This window comes from Chrysemys picta, chromosome 4 (assembly GCF_011386835.1).
Source record: "Chrysemys picta bellii isolate R12L10 chromosome 4, ASM1138683v2, whole genome shotgun sequence".
Lineage (NCBI taxonomy): Eukaryota > Metazoa > Chordata > Testudines > Emydidae > Chrysemys > Chrysemys picta.
In genome coordinates, this window is record NC_088794.1 from 17,526,663 (window position 1) to 17,539,848 (window position 13,186).

The 13,186-nt window shown below is 41.6% G+C and overlaps 1 protein-coding gene across 1 annotated transcript in view; it reads right to left on the reverse strand.

Moving 5' to 3' along the window:
• Nucleotides 1-13,186, reverse strand: part of LOC101943449 (complement receptor type 1-like) — a 431,031-nt gene that overhangs the window by 153,019 nt on the left and 264,826 nt on the right. Inside the window, exons 24-26 of the mRNA XM_065594544.1 lie at nt 13,077-13,159; nt 8,853-8,946; nt 7,776-7,861 (exon numbers count right to left, since the gene is read on the reverse strand). Coding sequence (XP_065450616.1) covers nt 7,776-7,861; nt 8,853-8,946; nt 13,077-13,159 — 263 coding nt within the window. The remainder of the gene's footprint in view (nt 1-7,775; nt 7,862-8,852; nt 8,947-13,076; nt 13,160-13,186) is intronic.

Consider the following 13,186-nt stretch of genomic DNA (forward strand, 5'->3'; position numbering starts at 1 on the left):
GCAGTTATTACAATTGCATTTTATTGTAGCCCTGCAGGGCAAGAATAATTACTTGATCACAAAGGTGTAGGTTACAGAACACCCCCATCATTTATTGGGGAAATGGCTCAGACGGTTGCTTCTCTACACTTGAGATTGTATCATCTACTCCTAATGCGTGTGTGGCTGAGGACAGCTATAGAAGTGCCATGGGTGCCAGCAGATTTCAAAAATAGCTCTGTTCAGTTTGGCAAGGCTGAGTGTCCCTAAAAGGAAGCATCCTGCTGACTTTGTAATTGAGCAGACAAGGCAGAGAATAGGCTTTTTTCAGCCCCTACACATTTTTAGAGTGGTGCAGGAATTGATTAACATCACTGTTCTTAAGGTGTATGGAAATCAGGCATTTAAATACCCATTCACCACTTTGAATGTGTACGTTTTGGTGCATTAAAGTTAAATGTAAGCAGTAATTGTGGGATGTCTACAAAGCTGAAGTTAGTCTTGAGTTTCCTTTTGCATAGGAGCTAAAGCTCGTATCAACTGATAATTTGCTTCCATGCTACTTGGTTAACTTACCTAAGGAAAACCAAATCTCAACTCAATCCTTCACTATAACCCCTAAAATCTGTATAAGGACCTGAAATCCCTAGTTTATCATCAAGTGGAAATGCAAATTTGTGAAATTCAAGGGGAAAGAACAAAAAATTCTAAAAAAAGCACCCAAGATGGAAATCTGATCCCTGATTTACTGCCTATTCTGGGTTATTAGCTATATTAGCAAGTTCTATGAAATCAGTAAGAATTGTAATTATAGAACTGTAATTATATGAACTGCATCCAAAGGGGAGACAGTTTATCACAATATGGATCACAGTTTTCAGCTATTCATTGTGACTTTAGCTCCTGCTTCAGTTTCTCAATCTCCAGATACAGTTTCCGCATTTCCAGCAGAGTTCTCAGTTTCTCCAGAGGCACACCACACTCTGTGAACTCTCTGCTCTCCAGAACCATCTTACACACATCAGAAGTGCTTTGCTTGTTCTGTAAATCAAAGAGGGAACATGGTTATGCTGCAGAAGAGAAGGACTTACCCTCTCAAGTATGCTTGCTGCTTTGAGTCTGAACCATCATCCAGTGCGTTACATGTATCTGCCTCGGGCCTGAGCATGCTGCGCACCCTCACATCCTAGTCAGTTCTACAGAAACTGACTGTGCTAAGCAACAGTGATGAGGTTTTGAGCAACATAAGGTTCTGGCACATAGATTAGAAACACATTGGGGAGGAACCAGCCTTCCTTTTACATAGAGCTGAGCACACTGCAATCTCTCACTAATTAGTAACTACACACTTGAATAGTAACACACTCTCCAGTGATTAACAACTCTATATTATTGGATGTGTGTGTGTGTGGCAGGGGGAATGGAGGGAGTAATAGAAATGTAAAGATCCTGAGAATGCCGCAGACAATAGCATAGATCCTAGTGTAAAGTATTGTCTACATTAATGCAGAGATCTCCTTGGCCAACTTTTTAGAGCTCAAAACGTATCCTGGGCGACAGGAGTATTTCAGTTGGGTCCCAACAGGATAGGAATTGTTCACTACCCCAAGCAGCTCAGCAAAACTCAACCTTGGAGGAGAATCACAAATGCCTAGCAATAAGGACAGACAAGGAAGGGAAAAAGTTAACTATGAAAGATATTCAGTCATCTGTTGTAACGGAATATTCCTTTTTGAGAAGCCACAAATGATTTTATTGGGGTCAATTTGGAAGTACTTGTTTTCATTACAGCCTTGAAGCTAGTTTTCTGAATGGGCTTGATACAAAACTGCAGTACATTCAAATTTTACATCATTTACCATGTATACATCATCCTGACCATGTCTGGTAATGCAAGGTAAGTACATTGTGCAAAACAGGACATTCCTCCACCTCACAGGGCTTATGATCTAACGCAGCACAGGCTCAGCGAGACTGTTGCAACCATACCGAGTGACAGGAAAGAAGTTGGCGTACAGGGCAAAGGAGACCAAGGGAGCCATCTATAGAAGAGTACATGAAACATGTCTGGGTTTAGAAACAAGTGAAAAGAGCTGGTGAAAAGCTAATCTCTGAGACAGCTGACTTGCATATTTCTCATGTGATGCATGGACACTGTAAGACAGGCATGAGGACAAGTGCCAATGAGAAGCAAAGTCAGGAAAGTAACTGAAATACTTCCCGATGTTCTGTAATGTATTGTCTAAGGGGCAACCGATCCTAAATTCTCAATTACTGAGGGACAATCTTCACTCGTTGCTATATTTGCTTTCCACAAGCCCAGTTCCATTCCCTGCCTCCACAACTGCACATATTCTCTCCCAAAAACATTTGAAGAGCCCCCCAAGCATGCCAGTGAAAGCACTGAGGATAAAGTGCTAGAGTCAACTCCCTCCCAGTGTTTTACCCACGTCATTGTATCTAATTTTCCCTCTGTGGGGTATACCTTCAAGTCTGCACAGAGCAGAAGATCCACACACATTAGGTGCATTACCCCTATCGTCATTCCAAGAGCTAATTCTCTCAGCTGTAAATTATCTACTCCTGAATTCTCATCCTTGGGAGAACTGTATGGATTTGGAGACTAACTGTCTTTGTCCCCATAAAATCTACACCTAAGAAACAGAGTTTGTGCCACTGAAATGATCAGTACTTGGATGCCATAGAGCGATAGAGTAGCCACTCGCTACTGCAGCCAGTATTATCAGTTGTGTTGCAATAGCGATGTCATGACTCAGGGCCCCACTGTGCTAAGTGCTGTAGAACCACACAACAAAAAGGAGGTCCCTGCCCCCATCGCTCTCATTACAGCTGCCATCAATCAGCCCAGACAATAATATTCCTTACCCATGGTATTGGCGACATCACTCTCCTTTTGAGAGGAATCAGAGGAATGGGCCAAGGTCAGAGCACTGTGGGAATCCTTTGGAAAGTGGAAGGGGGACAAGGACCCACCAAAAGGCTTTGATAACCAAAAGAAATGGTGCAGGAACAATGAGAGAGGTAGGAAAACCAGGAGAGCATGGAGTGTGCAAATGAACAACGAGCTCTCTGTCAAGTTTTTAGGCAAGCACTAGGTGAACATCATCATATTTCCATCTGTGAATAGCAGAATTATAGAAATTTAAAAGACCCTCACACTGCACCTTTCATTTTTATTCAAGTGGAAATTTGAACCCCAAATTCTAGACTTTTAGCAAATCCAAGTTCTTCCAATTTACCTGAGGAAGTACCAGCTACTTCTGCTCCTTCGGGAGGGACAGTTGTGGGTTTTTCCTGCGTAATTATGTCTAAGGCAAAAAGAAGAGGAAAAAACAGCTATGAACATTACATCAGTCTCCCATCACCAGCTGTCCACTCAGAGTCAGGAGCTTGCCAAACTAATGTTTAGGAATCTGCATCTTTAGAGAGAAGACTTATCCCACTTACACATTGTCACAGCGAGATCTCAGTTGGGCTACCCCTGCAGACTGCTGCTGGGATCCCATTCAGATATTCTAGGGGAAGCCCATAGCAACCCCTACATTGAGCTGCCTACCACTTCCCTTTACAAAAGTTCTCTCTCTCTCTCTCTCTTTAAGAGCTCTAAGAGTTCCATGGTTTCCAGCAGGGATATGAAAGGCTCATCAAAACTTCCTAGAGGAACTTCTAAAACCCCTGAACATGCTGTTCTCAATGACCATTCTCTGCAAGGTGTTGCCATGTGCAACTCAGAACTGTGCATCTCCATCCCTCACATCATAATATTCTTTGGCCTAGGAGAAGGTGCACCATGTTGTGAACCAGGAGATGAGTTCAACTCACATTATTTCTACTGACTGGTGTTAACAATCCTGTGCCCTTCAAAACCCAAGTTAGCACTGAGCAACCCATCCTCTCTAAATAGAAGTTACACAAGCAAGGAAGAGCACCCAGATCTCTAATATGGCAGACCCAAGTCTCATCCACTTAGCCTAACCGAAAGAATTTGCCAAATCTAAATACTTGGCTACGCGGTGTGTACAATGAGGTTATTTGTGCATATATAATCCATTGTTTTAGTGTGTTGGGCATCCTCCTCTAGTGGTTGGTCCATATAACAATTTACTCCTGCTGCCACCTATTATAATTACTTCTTCAACTTGACAGAGGTCTATCCTGCAGTACCTTAGGCCCAAGAATCAAACCTCAATGACACATGGAGGTGGAGGACAGGACATTAGTTTCACATAGACTTCTTTTTTCTTTTTAAAAAGCCCAGAAGTAACATAAAACCCACAGCAGACACAAGTTATTAAAATTGCAAAGCACTCAGTAGTTAGGAAACCACAGAATTAAGGTTACCCATGAGATCTTAATTTTTCCTCCTTGTGTGTATGTGCAGAGACAGCCACTTTTTAAGGACTATATTTCCAACAGCAACCACGTTTCCCACAAGTTATATCCTTAGATGATTAATGGCTAGCTCAATTTCCTCATGTTTATGGGTTTGCCTAGCAATCAAGATATTGTTTTTTCTGGTGGGAGAAAGTAGAACAACAAGATGATAAAAACAGACAGTCACCTTTGCATTCAGGGGCAGACCCATTCCAGACCCCATTGATGTTATCTTTAGTTGTACAGTGAATGGAGGCCTCGCCAGTAAGTGAGAAATTATGGTCACATTTGTAAGTTACCGATGAGTTACAGTCAAAGATTTCCACATTGCTGCCATTGTGTATCCCATTGGCAATATTAGGAGGAGGAGAACAAGTAATCGCTGAAGGAAAAGAGAACGGCATCATGAATATTAATGCACATTTCAGTTAGAGGTGAATTGTAAGGATTAAGTAAACATTTGTTTACAATTCCTCCAAAAAAGGGGGAAAAATTAACCCTTTGAGAGTGTAATTCATACTCAGTTTTAAAAAAATGTGAGGCATTACCATCTTTAGATTTACAAGCCTTTCTGCTTTCAAACTTTTCTCCACTCCCAACATCCATTCATCTAGAAGATTTTTGGCTCCATTGAACAAATCCCGGATAACAGTCTTATCAGACCACAATGACAAAAGAGTTAAAGCAAATAAATTGGGGAGAAGTTTTAGTACTGGGTTTCACTCCAAACTAGCTTCAGATTTTGAGTGTGGAGTCCAGGGTTGGTTGGTTTGTTTTGAGGGGAAGGGAGGAGAATTGTTAACAGGGAGGAATTACGCTAAATAAAAAAGTTGGATCAAAGACTTCAAAAGCAGCAGAGATTATTTGGTGAGGAATGAGAAACTAATCGAACCCCACCATCCCCGTGTTCAGGGTTCACTTGTGTTTAGGTCATTAGTTGGGTTGGAATCTATACACCAGACAGAAAGCTCAAGGAAAACGATCTGTAGGGATAGAGAGGGCTGTGGGGTTTTTTCTTTGTTTGAAACATGGCTTCTACAGAAGGCACCAGGAAACAATGGATCCTCCTACACTTTCATCATGTCTCCCCCTTCCCAAAAATATCTATATGATTGACATAATCTAAAGTGAGTAAATATAAAATACACATGAAAGCTCTGTAACCAGGGCCGGCTCAAGGTTTTTTGCCTCCCCAAGCAAAAAAGAAAAAAAAAAAAAACCAAAAATCAAAATATTATACATATATTATATACATATAGATATTATAATATACTTGATATATACACACACACATATCAAGTATTTTTCTAATCAGGCATGCCAGACTATTTCAGTCTAAGACTGCACAAGAAATTCACATCAGTATTAAGATATAGCCTGTTTGTCAAACAGAATATAATACATACATGCAAAGCCTGATACTTGACTACAGCTGGTACCAACATGTATTTTAAAATAAAGTTATATAAGTTTGGATCTTTCCCTTTAAAAAGATGTTTCCCATACAGTTGGGTGCTGTGCTGTATGTAGACTATGAGGCCCCGCCCACATCCCCCTCCAGTATACCGCATGAGTTAAACATCATCATTGTATGAAGCCATCAGGAATTGGGGTCAAGAGATCTACATACAATGACATTCTGGAACTGAACTTCCCCACATTTGGGAGAGTTAATATTAAAGTAGCGAGGTGACCAACCTGCCTAATGCCTCCGAAAAAGCCTCCATCCCAGCTGTTAGGCTGGGTAATTCAGCAAGAATAAAACTAAGTTGTTGCAGCTGCTTGAATACCAAGTACATAAATGCATTGTTAACTAAATGCAATAGTGTGCGTGAGCACTGCCGTCGCCCAACTGAGGACTGTACAATGACCTTTATTTCCCCCTCCTAAGAACTTCATGGCTGTGAGATGAACTCACAGAGGCCTGAGCCTTCACTGCCAAGGAGCCCTCCCAGAGAGTTCTGAAAAACAATCCTGCTTGTAAGGCTCTCTCTCTCTCTCTCCCTCCCCTTTAGCACTGAGTAGTAAGGTACTGGAATAAAACCAAAACCCTAGTTTAAGAGGTTATCTCCACCTAAAAATAATCAACTGTTTGTGACATGAGAATTAACTGCAACCCTGGAACACTGAAGGGAGACAAAAAATACAGGATGGATTAGAGGCAAAAATCGTTTCCAGGAATGATTTATGAATTATCAGTCATTCTTTACTTTTCCAACAGTAACTAGTTTCCATGATACGTATTTAGGGGGACTAAGCACTAACTGAATTTCCTCAGGTTTATGGGTTTACTTAGCAATCAAAATATAGTTTTTCCTGGGAGGAGATAGTAGAACACGAAGGGGATAAAAAACAGACACCACTAAACTTTGCATTCAGGGGCAGGCCCACTCCACTCTCCATTGACATGATCTTTCGTTGTGCAATGAATGGAGGCCTCTCCAATAAGAGAGAAGCCCTGGTCACATTTGTAAGTTACCGCTGAGCCAAAGGAAAACTCTTGTACAGTCTGACCAGTATGGGATCCATGGGTGATATCAGGAGGTGGACGACAAGATATTGCTGAAGCAAAGAATGTCAACATGAAAATTAAAGTTTACATTGAGGTGAACTGAAGAGAGTTTCACTAAGAAAATTGTCTCAGATCCCCCCAGAAAGCTATTTAGCCATTTGGAAGGGGACTTAACATTGCATTTTAACATTTGAAGCAAGATCCCTTTCAGGTTCTGAAGGTTTTTCTGCTTTTAGGCTTGACCCAACCCAGTACGTCCATTGCTCAAGGAGGATGCTTCATAAAACACCGGCTCTGGAAGATGACCTTAACAGAGCATGCCCCTCCCCAACATTAGCCTCAGGGAGCCAGAACCTCTTGCCCAGCATCTCTAGAGGTAGTATTGTTCCACCAGCAGAAAACTAAGCTAGGACCCTGCTTGTAGCAGCAGCTGATTCTAGCCTGGACATCAGCAGCATGATTGACCGACCAAGCCCAGAAAGCATCCAAGAGATCAAACTGAAGTAGAGGCAAATTAATTGTGATTCACTCCCAAAGAGCCTCAGATTTTAAGTGGACAGTCAGATTTGGGAAGGGTCAAAACATCTTGAAGTCATTATCATGCCTTTTTACTTAGTGGACAGCAGGATTACACAGATACAATAGAGAAGAGGAGCCATGAGGACTGTTGGATTGTGCATATTAATCTGTGCCAGGTGAACAAACTAAAAGGTACTTTTAAAAAAAATTGATTCTGTAGGAGTCATCCAAACACCATGGAGAACCAGAGTACGATTTCATTCCTCCCCTCAACTCAACTGTCATTTGGATTAAACGCCAAAGTAAGAACAGAGACTCCTCTGAAGCACCAGCTATGCTGCATCATCTTAAAACCATTAGATTAGTTTACCTTCGCAAAGTGGAAGCTCTTTATCCCAATCAACTCCATTTCCCACAACCACACATTGGGCAGAAGTCGGTCCATTTAATCTGTACCTAAAGAAAGAAAAAGGGTTCAAGTTTGTTACTCACGTAAGCAAAGAGCTAGTTAACCATCCAGAAAGATGGAACGTGGTTTCTTTCTGCCAGTAGGTGGAGACAAACCATTGAAAAAAGGGACACATCTAATACCATAGGACCAAGGAACACTGAGGCCAGGTCTACACTACTCAGCTATACTGGTACAACTACGTTGCTTGGGGTGTGAAAAATCCATACCCCTGAGTGACAGTTATACTGGCCTAACCCCGCCACGTAGACATGGCTATGTCGAGAGGAGAACTCCCGCCAACATAGCTACTGCCTCTTGGAGAGATGGATTAACTATGCTGACAGGAGAGGCTCTCCCATCAGTATAGCAGCATCTTTATATACAACAGTACAGCTGTGCTGCTGTACATGAAGACCGAGCCCTGTGTAGTTAAAGGCAATTAAGAGCTACAAACCAGAAGATAGAGCTCCCAAAAGCGTTACAGGAGAGAGTCCTCGCTTCTGGGCTATGCTTATCAGATGTTTGGGAATACTTGTTAATCCTCGGCAAAGGGGAACAAATTACCCCTCTTCTAAATTAGAGATTTTTGCACTCCTATCTCCAGTAGGTGACAGGAGGCCCTACCACCTCTGCTACAGAACTCTTCAAATACCCAGAAAACTAGTTAATTTACAGATCACATGACCCAACCCCTACTGGATGATCTCCTGAGGCCTCTAGGCTGGGATCTTCAAAAGCACCTGAGTGAGTTAGGTGCTCATCTCCCACTGAAAGCCACCCAGCTACGGTTGTCAATCTTCCTTCAACTCCTTTGAAAAAATTGCAGGTGTAATTCTTAACAAGGGCCCAGACCATGGCTACAGATTTATAGCACACCACTCACTTATGTTCTTGAAGTTAAGCAGGCTTTCTAATCTCATTTTGCCAGACTTCACCAGCACTTTTACACCAGTCTAGGTTCTATTAATTAGTCAAAAGAAGCAACTTGCCACTCACCCTTCATTACAGGAGAAGTTTGCTGTTGCACCAAACCGGAGATCCGTGAAATGAACCCTGCCATTTTCTAGTTCTAGTTGTTTACATGGTCTTTCTAGAAGAGAAGAAGACTAATATTAGCGTTACCTCATATTACCTTAATGGGAAAAAGGGGATATGCTAACTTGCACCCTCTAACATAGCAAATACCATGGCAGATAAAAGCCAATGGTCTGGGAGTTCAAGATTTGTCCTGTACGACAGCGGTCAGCAGCAAAGGCTACAGAGGAAATCTTACAACCCACATTATGGATAATTTTGTAACATGCCCAGGGGAGGTGGGGAGACGTGGAAGTGGGGTGATGCTTCCTAATCCCACACAGACAGTGGTTGCCTTATATCCTGAATCAAGAGAATTAAGTTCCCCTTGCAGATTTAGTGTAAGTGCAAATATTCCTTTTGTACATGTTAAGGCCCAGATCCTGAAAACTCATATGCATAATTATATTCGTGTGGGTAGATCTATTGACCGCAACTGGCAGCAATTACAAATAAAAAGCAACATAATATATGGGAAAAAGGATAGACGGCATAAATTATGAAAGGTAAAAATCGATATGGAGAGCTAAAGACATCAGTGAAAGAGTCACAACTGGCATGGTTACACACAAGAAGGAGAAGGTTTTGAAGTTTTTTAGGAACAAAAGTAATCCTTCTGTAAGAGAACGTACCCGCGTCCACACCCTAGAGACTGCTGTACTAATTTTTGTACCGAGTATGCCTTGTGAGGTATCTGACCATTTATAGTTTACTGGTCAATACTGTCCTGATAAAATGCATGACAACACCGTTATAAGTTATAAGATTTCCCTGTATAATGTTAACTCATGTTGCAAACCACAGCACAAGTAGGCAAACAGCTCTGTCTCAAAGGAAGGCGTGCTCTGCTTAATTTGCATTTAAGCAGTAAAGCAGTCATGAAGCAGGAAGAAAAAAAAAACTCCAAAAAAAGCAAGGAACAGCAGCAGGGAAGATCTTTCCCTATAGACGTTTTGGCAGCTAGGAATGTTTTCCAAGGGGCAGGGCTGACACTATAAAAAAGGAGGGACAAACACTCCCAGCCACTTCCTCCCTCTCACTCCATCCACTGCACTAGATGAGACAAAGGAAGCAGCCACTAAGGGGTCCTCACCTAAGAAGTTTGGACAGTAAGACTGCTGAGAGTATGTGTTAAGTAAAAGCTTGATTTTGAATTTAACATAGTTCATTAACCTGGGCACCAGTTATGTTTTATCTGGACTTCTCTTGTACCCATTTCGCACTTATGCCTCATTACTTGCCTTCACTTAAAATCTCTTTGCAGTTAATAAACTGAATTGATCTAATCCAGTGTGTTTAAATTGAAGTGTCTGTGAAACTCTATTTGGGTAACAAGGTGTGTGCATATTATTTCTACTGAAGAAATGGAGACTTGATATGAATTTGTATTGTCCGGGAGAGGGCTGGGCAATACGAGACGTATGTTTCTGGAGGGGAAAAAAACAAAACGAATGCTAGGAGTTTGTTGGGGTCACCCTGCAGTATAACCAAGGCTGGTGAGAGCCAAGATGTGGCTGGCTGGGACGTAGCTGGGAGTGACTTGCACATTGGAGGTTATTTGTCAACAGTCCAGACTGGAGGCTAAAGCAGCAAAGCATTGTAACGGGCACCCCAGGTTAGAGGGCAGGGGTGACAGATTCTCCTTAGTCTGGATGATACATTGAGTCTACCACGCCTAGTAATGGTACAAACCTGTTACTAAATGGAGAGGATAAAACAATTATGATGCAGGAAAGGCAGCTGTTTTCAGTAACTATTTCCCTTTTGTAACTGGAGAGAAGCACGACAACATAGTCTCATCACAAGTGTATGAAGAAGTACTTTCATGTCTATTAGTAATTAAGGAGGAAGTTCAACTACATCTGCTAGGGATAAACATTGTTAAATCAAACTCTTGGGATGACTTGCACCCAAGCATCCTAAAAAGTTGGCCAAGGAGATCTCTAGCCCACTGATTAACTTCTAATTAATCTTAGAGTACCAGGAAATTCTTCCATTCTTCTTGAGCGCCGATCTCGTGCCAGTATTCAAAAAGGGCAAGCAGAATGACCTAGGAAACTATACACTAGTTAACATGATCTCACTCAGAGGCATAATAATTTAAAGGTATTGTGGGATTCATTAATTCCAAGGGCAAATCTGTTCTGATCTCTTGTGCAGTGTAGGCCAAATTTTTCGCAATTCATAAGGAATTAAGAACAGAAATATCATTAATACCAATCAATGAGGTTAAGCACATTTGTGTTTGCCGGACCAGGTTCTAAGTGTCTCATCCTTTTTTGAATCCTACCATGTTCTTTGCCTCCATTTTGTGGCAGTATGTTCAATAGGCTTGTTATGCATTTTGTAAATATTTGTTATTAGTTTTCTTGATACATGAATCCTGATTTTAGACAGCTAAAAACTGCACGTTCCTCAGTCAAGCTCAGTGGAAGAGCTTTTCTTTACAATGACCTTTATTTCCCCCTCCTAGGAACTTTATGGCTGTGAGATGAACTCACAGAGGCCTGAGCCTTCACTGCCAAGGAGCCCTCCCAGAGAGTTCTGAAAAATATGGTTTCCAAACAATCCTACTTGTAAGGCTCTCTCTCTCTCCTTCCCCTTTAGCACCGAGTAGTAGGGTACTGGCATAAAAGCAAAACCTTAGTTAAAAATCAACTGTTTGTGACATGAGAATTAACTGCAACCTTGGAATGCTGAAGGGAGACAAAAAATACAGGATGGATTAGAGGCAAAAATGGTTTCCAGGAATGATTTATGAAGTGTCCGTCATTTTTAGTTTTCCAACAGTAACTAGTTATCATGATACGTATTTAGGGGGACTAAGCACTAACTCAATTTCCTCAGGTTTATGGGTTTACTTAGCAATCAAAATATAGTTTTTCCTGGAGGAGATAGTAGAACAAGAAGGGGATAAAAACAGACGCTACTAATCTTTGCATTCAGGGGCAGGCCCACTCCACTCTCCGTTGTCATGATCTTTCGTTGTACAATGAATGGAGGCATCTCCAATAAGAGAGAAGCCCTGGTCACATTTGTAAGTTACCGCTGAGCCAAAGGAAAACTCTTGTTCACTCTGACCAGTACGGGATCCATGGGTGATATCAGGAGGTGGAAGACAAGGTATTGCTGAAGCAAAGAAGGTCAACATGAAAATTAAAGTTTACATTGAAGATGAACTGAAGAGAGCTTCACTAAGAAAGTTGTCTCAGATCCCCCACAGAAAGCTATTTAGCCATTTGGAAGGGGACTTAACATTGCATTTTAACATTTGAAGCAAGACCCCTTTCAGATTCTGAAGGTTTTTCTGCTTTTAGGCGTGACCCAACCCAGTATGTCCATTGCTCAAGGAGATGCTCCATAAAACATCAGCTCTGGAAGGGCGTGTCCAAAAGGACAAAAAAGTTAAACCAAATAAATTGGGAAGAACTTTTAATACTGAATTTTACTCTGAAATAGCCTGAGATTTTGAGTGCAGTTGGGTTGGTTGGTTTTGAGGGGAAGGGAGGAGAATAGTTAACAGGGAGGAATTACACTAAATAAAAGAAGTTGGATGAAAGACTTCAAAAGCAGAAGAGATTATTTGGGGAAGAATGAGAAACTAATCAAACTCCATCATCCCCGAGTTCAGGGTTCACGTCTGATTAGGTCGTTAGTTGGGTTGGAATCTATACACCAAATAACAAGCTCAGGGGGAATGCTCTATAGGGATAGAGGGATGTGCTTTTTTTTTTTGGTTTGTTTGAAGTGTGGCTTCCACAGAAGTCACCAGCAACACAATGGATCCTCCTACGCTTTCATCATGTCTCCCCCTTCCCAAAAATATCTATATGATCGACATAATCTAAATCGAGTGAATATAAAACACACATGAAAGCTTTGTAACCAGGGCCGGCTCTAGTTTTTTTGCCTCCCCAACACAAAAAAACAAAAACAAAAACAAAAAACAGAAAACCAAAACCAAAACCGAGAGCGCAACTGCCAAAGCAAAAGAAATAAAAAACCACCCGGAATGCTGCCCCTGGAATTCTGCCACCCCAAGTACGTGCTTGGTTTGCTGGTGCCTAGAGCCGATCCTGTCTGTAACAGTTACTCTGCAACAGCTCCAATCAGGAGTTCTTCTTAAAGCAATAAAAATAGCCTGACCTTCACAAGTTGGAAGTTGACTCCATTCAACTTGATCTCCCTTCACCATACATTGGATGAAAGGCCGCCCACGTAATCTGAACCTAAAGAAAAGAGAAAAAGTTTCTTAC